Raw genomic sequence first — 14,905 nt, forward strand, 5'->3', positions numbered from 1 at the left:
GAAGGGGTCATGAAGAGCAGCTGAGGCTCGACACAGTGAGAGGCCATTGAAGGACATTGGTTGAAGGGGCAGCACTGGTTTGCAATTGATGGCCCAGGACTGAAGAGGGTCTATGAAGAGCAGCTGAGGCTCAACACAGTGAGAGGCTATGGAAGGACATTGGTGAAGGGGCAGCATTGGTTTGCAATTGATGGCCCAGGACTGAAGGGGTCATGCAAAGGAGTTGAGGCTTGGCACCATGAAGAAAGCCTATGAGAGGCTATTGGTGAAGCCTAGTTACAGCAGAAGACAGTGTTTTAGTGATGACAGTACCATGAATGACTACCAAGGACATCAGCAGCAGTGGAGTACAGGCATCTGGAGCCCAGGCTGTGTGCTGCAAAGGGCAGAGCTGGAGAAGTGACCGGTTAAGCCCTTAGAGGAATCCAGAAGATCGTGAGTGGATCCTAGACATTGGACAGTTGGAGTTTGATTTTTGCTTTTGATTGTGACTGTGCCCTGATATTTTTCCCTCTTGAAGGAAGAACGTATTTTAGTGGAGCCCACAGTTAAGAGACTTTGAATTTTATATGTAAAGACTGTGGGACTTTAGATCTTGGGGATGAATAAGAACATAAGGGTTGAGGCTTAATAGTGATGTGTTTGTATGTCAAGTTGACAAGGGGTCAATTGTACTGGCTATTTTTGTGTGTCAACTTGACACAGGCTGGAGTTATCACAGAAGGGAGCTTCAGTTGGGGAAGTGCCTCCATGAGATCCAGCTGTGGGGCATTTTCTCAATTAGTGATCAAGGGGATAGGGCCCCTTGTGGGTGGTGCCATCCCTGGGCTGGAGGCCTTGGGCTCTATAAGAGAGCAGACTGAGCAAGCCAGGAGAAGCAAGCCAGTAAGAAACATCCCTCCATGTCCTCTGCATCAGCTCCTGCTTCCTGACCTGCTTGAGTTCCAGTCCTGGCTTCCTTGGTGATAAACAGCAATATGGAAGTAAGCCGAATAAACCCTCTCCTCCCCAACTTGCTTCTTGGTCGTGGTGTTTGTGCAGGAATAGAAACCCTGACTAAGACAGACTGTGATTCAATCCACTCCAGATGCAGCTAGAGCAGACAGCAAGTGAAGCCAGCCTTCTGCTTGCCCAGGGCCTCTTGCTTGCCCAGGGTCATCACTGATTGGGGTTTTGTCACCACCAGCCAGATTCTGCCTGTTACTGATGATTTTGAGACTCATTTGCTTGCCTCTGAGAATTTCATTTTCAGCTGATGAGCCCAGGCCCACGTCCTAACTGAAGGTGACACATGCTGCCTTGGTTTGTCAGGTCAGAGCTGAAGGTGACAGATGCAGCCCTGATTTATCTTTGTAGATGCTGTTAACAGTCGACCCATTCCTTCCTAGATGTTCCTTCTAAGGAAAATACACACAAGCAAGGACTTTCTAATTGCTTTAGGGAGAGGCAAATACAAACAACAAATTTCATATGAAAAAAAACTGAGTAGGAAGGAGAAAAAGGATCCTTTGTACATGGCAGGGGAAATGAAGGCAAACGGCACAATGTCAGGAAAAGGGCAGGGCGCCCTGCAAACAAACCAACCTGAAGTTCTGCATGAAGTGCCGGAACTTGTCCACCCTCCTTGCTAGGGGCACGATAACGTTGATAAGCGTGTTGGCCATGTTCAGTTTTTCCTTTTTCACTTTCATGATGGGGCCAAAAGGTCGAAATAGGACAACTCTCTGGAATTCATGCTTGTGGTCCCCTTTGAAGGTCAGCTCATACAAAGTGCCTTTATCCCTTTCTGTTCGGTAGATCCCTGCGGAACAAAACAAGCAGAGGTGGGTTCAGAAAAGGCAGTATCTTTCTACAACCAAGATCTCCCACAAATGCCTTTAAATTTTATGTTAGACCTCTCCATTCTATGATTAGAAAACTCAAAATATAATTAATATTCCAAAAGAGATATGAACTCATCAGTCTAAAATTTCATTAGGAAACTCTCATAAAACCACAGGGAATGTTTATAATATCAGATACAAAACTATTTATATATTTAGATGTATTGAAAGAAGACTATTATGAATGATGACTAAGTCTGATATAATATTAGGATGTGTTCTTTATTGTTATTGTATATAGTTTACAATAACATTAGAATACAAACATTACCATTTACTTAACTTAAAAATGTTCATTAAAATTGTCTCTTTGAAATTACAGTAATTTCAGATGAAACAACCACTGTGATTTAGAGCAGCATCTTGGGGGAAAATGGGGCTAGAAACATGTGCCCTCTCCCCACCCAAAGCTTTCAGCAGCATTAAGACAACACTCAAAGTATTCAGCATGATGGGCATGCGCATATTATATTTAGTCTCACATCTTCTTCTTACCTCTAAGTAATTTGACCAAAAACCTCAAAAGATGTGCGTTCAAGGCCAAAAGACTAGGTTAAAATTCTGGCTCCATGGTTATACTTGGAAAAACCATTTTATCTTTCCAAACTTCATTTTCTCCACAGAATAAATAATATTCTAGGAGAATAATCTAGAGGCTGATGCAGGAAGATCACTAGTTGAAGTCTTGCCTGCACTACAGCGTGAATTCAAGGCCAGTTTTCATTAGTGAATCATTGATGTAGCACAGCAGTAGTGTTCTTGCTTAACACGTGTAAGGCCCTGGGCTCAATCTCCACCACCACCACCACCATCAAAAAGATGAAGCATGTATCAATAGGTGTCAGCAGTATGTAGCACATAGTAAAGTGTGCATGTATGTTCCCCATCATGTTTACTCTCCCTTATCTCATCAGCCCTGGTGAAATGAGGCATATTGGGAAGGAAGAGAAACAGGAAGAAGTTTGTTCATGCTGCCTTCATGTGAGGCCCCGTGTCACTGAGTGTCACCTGTAAGGTTGAAGATGTAACTTTACCATCTTGCTCAGCTTTAAGCAAATGCTCCTTAAGATCAGCTTGACAGAACTGTCCTGTCTAAAGACTGAACCACTCCCCAGGCCCACTTTCTCATCTAGGCCTTTCTTCCCAGGGTCATTGGCATTGTGGATATTTTCCCGTATATATTCTCTTATACATTCCATTTATTTACTTATTCATATACATACATATATAAAATCTTCTCTCATACTTTGCATCTTGACTACAGCCTCCCCTCCCTCCATTCCTCCCAGTTACCCCACACCCCCTATCTCTCCCAGATCCACTCCTCCTCTGTTTCCCTTCAGAAAAGAACAGGCCTTCCAGGAATACCAACCAAGCACAGCATAACAAGTTACAATAAGACTAGGCACAAACCTTTATATCAAGGCTGAATGAGACAACCCGGTAGGAGAAAAAGGGTCCCAAGAGCAGGCAAAAGAGTCAGAGACATCACTTTTCCCACTGTTAAGAGACCCATCAGAATACCGCACCACATAAGGTATACACACAGGACCTACAGCAGACCTACACAGGCTCCATGATTGTCACTCCGGTCTCTGTGAGTCCCTATGAGCCCTGATAAATTGATTCTGTGGGCCATTTTTTGTGGTGTTCTTGACCTCTCTGACTCCTAAAATCCTTCCCACCCTCTCTTCTGCTGGACTTCCCAATCTCTGCCTAAGGTTTGGCTGTGGGTGTCCACATCTGTTTCCATCAGCTGCTAGATGAAGCCTCTCTGATGCCAACTGGGCTAGGTACCAATCTATGAGTATAGCAGAATATCATTAGGAATCATTCCATTGACTTTGTTTTTGCCAGTTGTGTTTGGTTTTATCCTGGGTTTTTGAGCTTGGCAGCATCTGATCCTGCCTGTGTTAGGTGTCGTCTCCCTTTCGAGATATGAACCTCAAGTTGGACCAGTCACTCGCTGCTTGATTATTCCCACAAGTTGTGGGCCACCATTATTCCAGCACATCTTGCAGGCAGGACAGATTACAAGTCAACAGTTTTGTGACTGGGGTGGTGTCTCTGTCTCACTACTAGAAGCCTTGCCTAGTTACAGAAAATGACCAGTTCAGGCTTTATATCTCCATATATCTCCATATCCCCATAGATTCCAGGGAGTTTCTACCACACTAGATTTCTACATTGCCCCCCTCATTTCCTCTCAAGTCTAGTTATCTCTCCCGGTACTCTCACCTCCATTCCTCTGTCCTCTCATACCTGATTTTTCCTGTTCTCATCCGCACCTGCCCTAAAACTAGATGAAGAAAAATTAGCAACATTCAACAAATTAAGAGAGGAGCTTTTATTCTTGATTTAGGTCATTTTCCCATTCCACCTTATTGATCTTAAGCCTCACATTAGCCAAGCATATACCTCCTAATCTCTGAGAAGCTACAGAAATCAATCTCTCAGGGAACATGCTGGCCGATAGTGAGTTACAGCCCTTCAGGGCATCTCACAAAGTCATTTCTCTTTCCTTTCTCACTCCTCTTCTTTGTTTCTTTTGTGGGAAACATGCATCTTCTCTACACATGTTGGCAAGTTCTCTTCTTTGTTCTTTGACTTATGGGAGTTTTTTCTTTTTTTTTTTCATCCTCAAGCTCTGGTCTTGTAGCCTCTTTGATTTCACTCAACGTCTAGACCTCTCCGAGGTGCAGAAAAGAGTCGTGTACTGTGAGTTTTCAGTGCGGCCTCATTTCACACAGTCATCTAACGGGCATGACTTAAGATTCAAAAGGCACAGTGTGTTAGCAGAGAGCAAGGGTGACTGAGCGAATCAGTTCTCTTCTGAAGCCTTTGCTACTTCCTAGAGTACCAAAAATGGGGACACCCTGCTCTGCTTGCCAATGTCAAGGATGCTGGGAGAATGGCTGAGCTCCTGTTGGGAAAAAAAATTCAGCCAGTAAAAGAAGAGAGGAAAAGATTTATTCCTTTGGAGCCTCAAAGGATTTCTTTGGAGACTTCAAATAATTCCTTCATGTCTGTTAATTCTTTTAAGCAATTAGTCCCACGTGAGGAAACAGGCCTCTAACGATGTCTATAGCAGCTAGTTAGACTACATTCTTTATACAGTCCATGTGAGGCCCAGCCGAGTTACTGAGGAGTCCAGTTGTCACACAGGTGTATCTACATACTTGAAAAGCCCTTCAGGTTGGCAACTGACCCTTTGTTATTTTATGTCAGCAACATTACCCAAGCATAATCCTGGCAAAGGCTTGGCAGTTGAAGATAAAAACATACAAGGAAATAGGGCCACTGGGAGCAAGGAGATTCCTTGCAAGAGGAACTGAGTTCGATCCCCAGAACTCATGTAAAACAGCCAGGGGTAGTTGTCCACGCTTAGATCATCACACTTATAAGCCAGATTTTAGATCCCTTAACTACATCTATTTTAAATGTTTTAATAACTAAGACCCTCCTCAAACTGAGATCTCCCAAGCTGAGCTTCGCACCTGTCACCCAGCTCTTACCCCCAAGCACATACCCTTGCACAGCTGCATGAGGAGACACCACAGTTTGCCTGGTGCTAACTGAAAGGACGGTACTTAATGGAGCCCTTTGCTCTGTGGAACCTTCAATAATCAAAGCACAAGGGATCATCGAGAAAGAGGACAGGAGCACCCAGAAGTAGGGACGATTTTCAGCATAGCACATAGACAACAGCGAATAAACAGCCTCAGGGAGGGCCTTCCTAACTGGAAAACTCAAAACGTGAAATTTAAGTGTAAACAATGCTTATAAGTTTTGCATTTTAAGTCATTTTTTTTGGATTTTATATTTTTCTGATCCAGTTGCTAAAATGTCTGTAAATATTTCAAGATCTAAAATTCTCCAAAATATAAACCATGTCTGGTATCAATCATTCCAAACATGTATACCAATCATCATATATATATAATGTATGTGTGTATACACACATATATATACACATACATATATATATGACTGTACTGGCTAGTTTTGTGTGTCAACTTGACACAGGCTGGAGTTATCACAGAGAAGGGAGTTTCAGTTGGGGAAGTGCCTCCATGAGATCCAGCTGTGGGGCATTTTCTCAATTGCCCCTTGTGGGTGGTGCCATCCCTGGGCTGGAGGTCTTGGGTTCTATAAGAGAGCAGGCTGAGCAAGCCAGGAGAAGCAAGCCAGTAAGGAACATCCCTCCATGGCCTCTGTATCAGCTCCAGGTTCCTGACCTGCTTGAGTTCCAGTCCTGACTTCCTTTGGTGATGAACAGCCATGTGGAAGTAAGCTGAATAAACCCTTTCCTCCCCAACTTGCTTCATGGTCATGATGTTTTTTGCAGGAATAGAAACCCTGACTCAGACATATGACTTTTGTGAGCTGTCATTTTAATTTTATGCAAATTAAACATATTAATAAAACCTCTGTAGCTCCAGCTTGGACCTTGTTTAGCACAAGGTCCTCTGGTGCCTGCTTTCCTTATTTTGGGTTTGGAGTTTTTGGCTCTCTGTGCAAACAACCTAACTTGATTCTTTTCCTACTCAAGTCTCAGGCTGTGACCCACAGCAAGGAAGATGTTTCTTGTGAAAGAAATAGCTCCACAGTCTTCTATTAGACTAGAAGAGCATAGTCTGTGCTCTCCTTCTCCTCCTGCCTCCCTCACCCTCTTCTCCCATGATGGAAATGAAACCCTTGACTCACTGATGCAGAGTAAGTATTATTCTACCACCCAGCCCTACACCCAGCCCTGCTCCAAATCTTTTTCTTACTAGGCCTGGAATCACCTGGCCAACTGGTCCTCTACCATCCCTATATGCTATAGTCACCTTGGAAATCAAAATGACAAAGGATAAGGATGTGCCACTTCTTGCCATCAATAGACATGAATATACACAAAGTGACTGATGTTGAATGCTGACTGAGCCCATGCACACCCCCCAAACCTCTCACCAGTAAAACACCTTTATTCATAAAAATCCCTTTCACTCTTTCTGCATTCACCTCTACCTTTCCAGCTTTCCTATTTAGAACCTAAATCTTTCACCTAGAACCAATGTTCTTATCTACATAGCTAACTGTAATCAAATGCTGACCAATATCATGCCCTCTAGGTCTCAATTCACATTACTTGTATCCTTTGGTCCTTAACCTGCTTAAAATGCCCTTCAGATTCTGCCCTTGCTGTACCAGCTTTTCATAGCTTGCAGAACAAGCACCAATGCCATATCCTGGCTTCAAGACCTTCCATAGTCTGGCACCAGTGCACTGTCGTAATTGAACATTTTGTCACTGCATCAGGTACTGTCTGGGCTGCAGTCAAGCTGGTGTATATTGAAGACATGTAGCCACACTTCCCTGTGGAGAATCTACAAGGAACCCTTGTATCCTTTCAGCGGGCATGTAAAGTGATGTAGCTGCTGTGTTCCTCATAGTTAAATATTCACAGACATAAGAGTTACAACAGCTAAGAGAGATAACACACATCTCCATTGAGAGATGGATAAATAAAATATGTACCAATCATTCCAAATATATATAGCAATAATTCCACATATATATATATATTCATATATATGTATGGATATATATACACACACATATTACTTGTGAGCTGTCATTTTAATTTTATGCAAATTAAAAATATAAATAAGGCCTTTGTAGCTTTGAAGGAAAATTATTCAATATGAAAAAGGAATGTAATTTGATATGTCCTACAAGATCAGATCTTGAGAACATGATGTTAAGTGAAATATGCTGGTCACACAATAAGAACTACTGCTTAATGTTACTTTTATAATATAAAGCTCCCAAAACAGTTAAAATAATAGAAATAGAAAGCAGAATGGAGGTGACCAAGAGACAGGAGAGCAAGAAGTGAAGGGTTAGTGGCTCATAGCCTTAGTTGTGGGTTTCCTTTGTTTTGCTTTGCAGGGTCTTGTATATGCTAGGAACATAGTCTAATGCTGAGCTGCATCCATAACCCTAAGGTTTTTATTTGGGAAGATAAAATTATTCTGGAGATGGATGGTAGTGATGGCTGTCTAATTATGCAATTATACTTAGCACTGCTGAACTAAATAATTAAAAAGTCGCTCCTGATCAATTGTGAGTTTTCCAGTATAGTGCTTTCCTCTGAGAAGGTCTTATATGTTGTCACAGGCACACAAATTTCAATGGCCTCGCACTTCTCTCCTAGTCTTTCTAATCTCTCCTGCCTCCCTGTGGGGAATTTTCTAGCTCTAAAGTGACTCTTCATCCTCCAGGCATTTTCTTCACATAGCCCTTACACTTCCCTTTACCAAACCACTTTCATGGTACCTGAGAATGAAAAAGGATGTGGAAATCATCCGGTCCAGACATGTGAACAGACAGAGACCCAGAGCCTCCATCCTTTGTCTCGAGAAGCCGCTAGTTTCTGGTCACGGGGCTCACAGCTCTGTTTAGGGTGTATTCCCTAGAGTTCACGGTTCACACTGACTACCAGAATAGGCGCATTAGGAGCATGGGAAACTGCACAGCAGGCAGAGGAACCTGCTGCACTTGGGTTCCTTACCCAGGCGATCCTCGCATGCTCAGCTTTTCTTAACTGATGATATAATTTTGACAGTTACTAAATAAGTTGCTCTCTAGCTTGTGAAACACTAGGGGCAGTAAATGTTGAAAAGCATGATTTTTTTTTTTTTTTTTTTTGGTGGGGGAACAGATTTTCTAATTAAAAAAAAAAAAAGAAAGACTATAGTTATCCCTCAGTGTCTATGAGGCTGTTCTAGGATCCCATTAGGGTACCAAAATACGAGAAGAATGCTCAATTCCCTTACATTAAATAGCATAACACTTACTTATAACCTGTATGCTTTAAATATTTTTTGGTTACTCATAATACTACAAAGAGTAAATTTTATGTAAATAACTGTCTCCCTCTATTGTTTAGAGACTAATGACATGAAAAAAGCCTGCACATGCTCAGTACGGCTGCAGTTACTTTTGAGTAATTGTTTCAGTCCATGGTTGGTTTAGTGCACAGGTACTGAGCCTTTGGATACAGAGGCCTGACTGAGGAAGATCAGTAACGACTGACAGATAAACTAACAGCAGAGAACAAGACAGAAGATTACATTTCACAAATTACATACCTGTAGGGTAATTTCACATTTTACAAAATCCACCGATATAAACTGCCTTTAAAGACTATAGATTTGCTTTCTCTCCGGCTCTAGAGGAATATATGTTACCTATTCTGCTCAGAAGAAAGCTAGCCAAGTGAAGAGAAAGGTTTTATTCTAAAACAATAATATTCCCCCTTCTGCTACTTGTGATTCCAATGATCAAAACACTTCCACTTAGATATGTCGTTCCTAGACCTTATAAGATTTACCTTTTAAGGTTCCTACATCTAGTTGCTGTGCCAGGGCAGGTTGGTACCATAGGAAGGGGGTACTTGGGGGAGGGGTTGTGTGAGGGTGTGACTAGGAGGAGAGGAGGGAGGGGGACTGTGATCAGGATGTAAAGTGAGTGCATTTGGTCATGTCATACTGAAGCAGACAAGTTGGCTGTCTAGTTCTTATCCCACCCACACTTTCTGAGAACCTTACCTAGTTAAACTTGCTTATTGCCTCCTCAGAAGACTAGCAACTATCTTTCTTCTACCACATTCTACCATAATACCCTTGTGGGGTATTAGACAATAAGGATATAAGAAGGTATATTTAAGCTTCCAGTTATTTCAAGGTAAGGCAATATTGTCCTTCTGATTGCCAGGCTGTGTGAAAGATAGGTCTCACTAACACTGTTCCATGTTGTAAAAGAGGGTTGTTAACCAAGGGCAAGATCAAAATTTAAAGGATAGTGGTCTTCCCAAATGATCTGAGTTCAGTTCACAGTATCTTGATCAGATAGCTCACAGCTACCTGTAACACTAGCTCCAGGGGCTCAGATACTGTATCACTTCTGTACTCATGTAGACCACACACACACACACACGCACACACACACACACACACACACACACACACACACACACAGCACAGCATATACACACAGCACATTTAAATAAAATGGAACTTTTCTGATAAAATAATTTATATGTTAGAGAAGACAGCACACAGGTAAACGAAACAGCTATAACTGTATGATAGGCACATGAGTCAGCCTGAGAGGTCAGACAATAGAAAGAAATGCATCTCCACCTGATGGAATTTATGGATAGCTTGAGAAGTATTTTACCAGGACTGAAGACTGAATGGTGTTTCTTAAGACTACATAATGAGAGGACATACTGAAGAAAGATGGCAGAAAACATGAACACACTGCAAAGAGCAAAACAAACACAAACCAGCTTTTTGAGGGTAGGCAGATGTGACAGAGTTGAACAAGGATAGATTGCAGAAGTATGTAGGTATGTTAGAGAAGTGGGAGATAAGGCTGGGGACTCACTGAGAGCCATGCCTCATGTGCCCACTAGGTCATCCTCACAGGCATGGCTTTATCCTGAGCCACAGAGAAGTCAGTTTATTGTTTTAACAGAGGAGTGATAAGGTCTCAGGAGAATCACCTTGTAGCAAAGTTAACATATGGGCAGATGACAGGAAATGAGATCAGGAATCATCAGGAAGGAAGGCCCTAGAACAACAGGAAGTGGTAGAGATCTTACCAAAGATGGTACCCACAGATAAGATAAGGGAAAAAAGAGTTGGCAAGAACTTGGCTGGTGACTGGTATGCTGGGGGAACTGGGGAAGACATATAATTCTAGCTATAGGTGAGAAATCAGTTAAGAGCTGGACATACTTATTTTAGCAGCTGAGTAAGCAGGCCTAAGTCACTAGGTAACCTTTCATAGAGATATTGATTTGCATTTTCCACCCTATAAATTAAAGCTTTGGATATGGATGAGATAATCTAGAAAGAGTCTTTTAAAAATGAAGTAGGAGCTCGGTATACCCAAAGCACAGTTCCTAACGTTCATGATATGGAAGCAACCTCAGCATCCTTTGGTCTTAAAAAGGGAGCTATGCAGCCAGGGGAGACAATGTGCATGAAACTGAGACAATTTTGCTAAGGAAAATCAGCCAAATACTAAAATATAAATATTACATTCTCACTTACCTGTGGAATCTAAAACAAAACAAAACAAAAAAGCAGAAAAGTAACAGAGAGTAGAATGGTGGTTACCATGGTCTAGAAGAAGGAGGGGAATGAAGGGATGAGAGAAGAGAAGATGTTCATTTAAAGGTACCAAGTGTCAGACTGGACACATTTTAGTGACCAATTGTTTTGTATGGTGATCATGATCAATAATATAGTATATTTCAAAGTAGTTAAAATCTTTTTTATATTCTTATCACACACATGAGTGCACACAAATGAAGTGCTTGGAGATTAATCATCTTTGTTAAATCTATACTGTATAGAAAAATCAAAATATTAAATTATTTGTCATATTAGTAGTCATTTGAAATAGATACATGGATAATGGATGGATGGATGGGTAGATAGGTAGATAGATGGATGGATAGATAGATAGATAGATAGATAGATAGATAGATAGATAGATACCGAGCATGCCAACATGGGGTATATATACCTTCAGGCACAGTGTACATGGATCTTCAAAATGGACTGAGAAGTGTCAGTGACAGAAGGACTCAGAGGCATAAGGTAGTGATGTCAGAGAGCCAATGTGAAGTGCAAAATACCACTTAAAGGTTTGATAAGAAGAGGATCAAAACATCCCAGGGAATGGGGCAAGGGTATCCTTAGTGATTACACCAATAGTGGCTTCAGAGAAGTAGCAGGGATACAAGCCATCCTGGGGTCAATCTGAAAGCTGATGGCCATCAAAGTCATAGCAGAGAGATGAGTAAATTTCTTTCATTTTGCAACTGTCAAGTTTACTCTTACTTCAAGACCTTTGCCTCATTTCTTCAGTGTCTCAGACCTTCCCCAGATACCAACATGGCTAGACTCTTCCTATAATCTAGGTCTCAACTCAGTAAGCACTTCCCCAGACAGGCCTCTGTTCCATCCTCTGAATCCTCGTAGCTCTTGGCCCAGCCACTCCACCACATCTTCTCCATTATTCACACTCCTTAACTACTTATAGGCCACCGGACTGTTCATTACTGCTCCCTGGACTAGAGGGTCGGCACTTTAAAAGCCAGAGCTATGTTTCTAAAACACAATAAAGATTTGTTACAATGATGGCACAGAGAAGATGGGGGACGTGCTTGACTAGAACGGGAACAAATACAATTGGGCAAAATGTAGAGGGACTGGCAAAAAGACAGATAGAGAAACAATTTCTTATGCTGAAGAAGGAGCAAAGAGGAGGCAATGAGAATGCATGGGTAGACGGAGGAACTGACAGGTAGATGGGTCCACAACCCAGAAAAGGACTTGGTGAAGACATGGATTTATCTAGAAGCTCAAATAAGATATAAATGGGAACACAGGAGATCAGCATTTGGAGCAGTAGAGTAAGGAACTAAAGGTGAAGAAATGGGCACAAGAGGAGTACTGCTGGTGGACTGGGATAGTGACTCTATGGAGAAATGACAGCTCTTTCTTTGATCTCATTTTAAGAAACCAGTGATTAGGAATTACGGATGTACACTTAGGCTAAATGAAGTTGAAGAAGTCAGGTGGAGAGGGATGAGGTGGAGCCCTTTGGACATTTCTGACTAAACAAAAAATCATGGAAGGGAAGACAGAGTTGCCATTAGTAAGGTTTGCTTCTGAACAGCTGCCAAGGCTTTCTCTCAAAACACAGCCCATCCATCTACTCAGGGTGCTACGGAAAAGCAGAAAAGCTGAGATAAGAACAGCAGCAGAAGCAGGACTTAAGTGATCAAAGCCCAAGGGATGTGTGACCAAGCTATTCTCTGTGGCCCACCACAGACTTTGTCTACATACTTCTACCCAACCAGCTGGCCACCAACATAGCAGATGCATGTCTGAGCTGAGAATTACATTTACCCTCACTCATACCTGGCTTTCCAACCGTGTTCACAAATACCATCTTGATTTTTTTTAAAAGTATTTTTCAAATAGATAAGTGTTTTCTTGTTGCACCTCAGTGGCTAGAGCCCTTTGAAGACTGAAATAAGTAACTTAATCAAGGTTATACACAATGTGTTCACAGATGGATGGACATACAATTGTGAATTTAAGAGCCATGCCATGGTTCAGTTCTTCCAAGTAGATCAACATTACCATAAAAAGATGTTTTTTTAGTGCTTTTCTGTTCTTCATCATTGAAACTGACTTTTGAGAATAGAAAAAAAAATTATGATGCTCCAAAAAGCTAACCAACTCTCTATAGTGTATCAGAAAGCCAGTCATAAAATTCATCCTTAAAAAGTAAGATAATCAAGCCAGGCAGCAGTGGCCCACGCCTTTAATCCCAGCACCTGGGAGGCAGAGACAGATGGATTTCTGAGTTCGAGGCCAGCCTGGTCTGCAGAGTGAGATCCAGGACAGCCAGGGCTATACAGAGAAACCCTGTCTCGAAAAATGAAAAAAAAAAGTAAGATAGTCTATTATCGATTCCTTGATGTCAATATTTATTTGTCTTCCAGATAGGGTTAATAGTAATATATCCTAAGAGATACTATGAAGATTAAATCAATATATGTAAAAAATGCAAATCTGGTCGATAAGCAGTACTCAGCAATGCCAGCAGTCACATGATAAGTGCCATTGCTGCTATTGTGTCTTTCTAGGCCGTGCCATTAGTCATTGCAGGTCTAATTGCTTTAGTTACATAGGCCAAGACTTGTGTTTGTTGTGCTGGCATCAAGTCTTTTTGAAGTCAGAATCCAATCTGATATTTTTAAAAGTTGCTATTGTAGAACTAGATGTTCTTCCTATTATTGCAGCTAAGATTTTTTTCTGTTGCTTTAAGAGCTTTGTAATATATATTAGTCTGTATAATATCAGAATCAATGAAAAATTTCAACAATAAAACAGCAATATTTTAAAGTGTTGTTCATGAAATTCACTTTTAATTCATAATATTTCCTGAAAATGTTGAATTGTCGGTTCTTATGCCTTTGTCAGTTGCCTTTCTTATTACCACTTTCCTCTTTAATGATCCATACTGGTTAGCTAAAATCCCCTATCAGATAACTGCATGTTTGCTTACAATTAGAATAGATCACTTCTCTCTGATAGATACACTGACTCTCCTGATTGTTTCAGACAAACTTCTGAGGTTGGCCAACATCCATGCCAGACAGTCTCAGTTTAGTCCTGGCTTTTATACTTTGTACCTTAAACACGCTACTTAATAACCTAGGATTCCTACTTTCTGGTTTTAAGAATTGGATCCATTTGAACCCTCAAAGCATCAACATCAACTGCTTTGTGCTTCAAGGAAAGTCACAAATTACATCTCTTCTGTTTGACTGAGTCATTTAATTAGCTAGTGGTAGGAGTTCATTTTAGTTTTACAAATAAGATATATGATTGAATCTAATGGTTATCTGGAGGGAAATATATTTGTATGTCTGAGGAATTTCTAAATACAGATGAGCTACAATCAGAGAAAGATTAAGAAATAAGTAGTAAGTCTAGAAAATACATTATAATTTTCTGCTATAATAGATATTAGTTGACTGAAACTTACCTTTTCCAGTAGAAACTGGTAAGCTTTAAAATATACAAGTTCCTGAGCTCCAAAATATACCTGTCAAATTAGGGATGTGTCTAAGTTACTGTTCTTTTACTGTGAGAAGACACCATGACCCAGACGACTTTTAAAAGAAAGTTTTTAACTGGGGGCTTGCTTACAGTTTCAGAGAGTTAGTCCATGATCATCATTGGTGTTGGTAGGATAGGGGCAGTAAGCATGCTGCAGAAGGAGTAGCAGAGTTTTATATTCTGGCCCATAGGCAGCAGGCAGAGAGAGCTGGGGCAGGGAGAGGTAGAGACAGAAACAGAGACAGAGACACACAGAAAGAGAAAGAGGGAGAGAGAGAGAGAGAGAGAGAGAGAGAGAGAGAGAGAGAGAGAGAGAGA

General features: G+C 41.2%; 1 protein-coding gene across 6 annotated transcripts in view; it reads right to left on the bottom strand.

Annotated features, from left to right (window-relative positions):
- The window catches only part of Csgalnact1 (chondroitin sulfate N-acetylgalactosaminyltransferase 1), a 336,666-nt gene that overhangs the window by 40,378 nt on the left and 281,383 nt on the right, over positions 1 to 14,905 (bottom strand). For all 6 annotated transcript variants that reach the window (XM_031340000.1, XM_031339996.1, XM_031339999.1 and 3 more), the window contains one exon: positions 1,585 to 1,801. In XM_031340000.1, coding sequence (XP_031195860.1) covers positions 1,585 to 1,801 — 217 coding nt within the window. The remainder of the gene's footprint in view (positions 1 to 1,584; positions 1,802 to 14,905) is intronic.

This window comes from Mastomys coucha, unplaced genomic scaffold, assembly GCF_008632895.1.
Source record: "Mastomys coucha isolate ucsf_1 unplaced genomic scaffold, UCSF_Mcou_1 pScaffold22, whole genome shotgun sequence".
In the NCBI taxonomy this organism is placed as follows: Eukaryota; Metazoa; Chordata; class Mammalia; order Rodentia; family Muridae; genus Mastomys; species Mastomys coucha.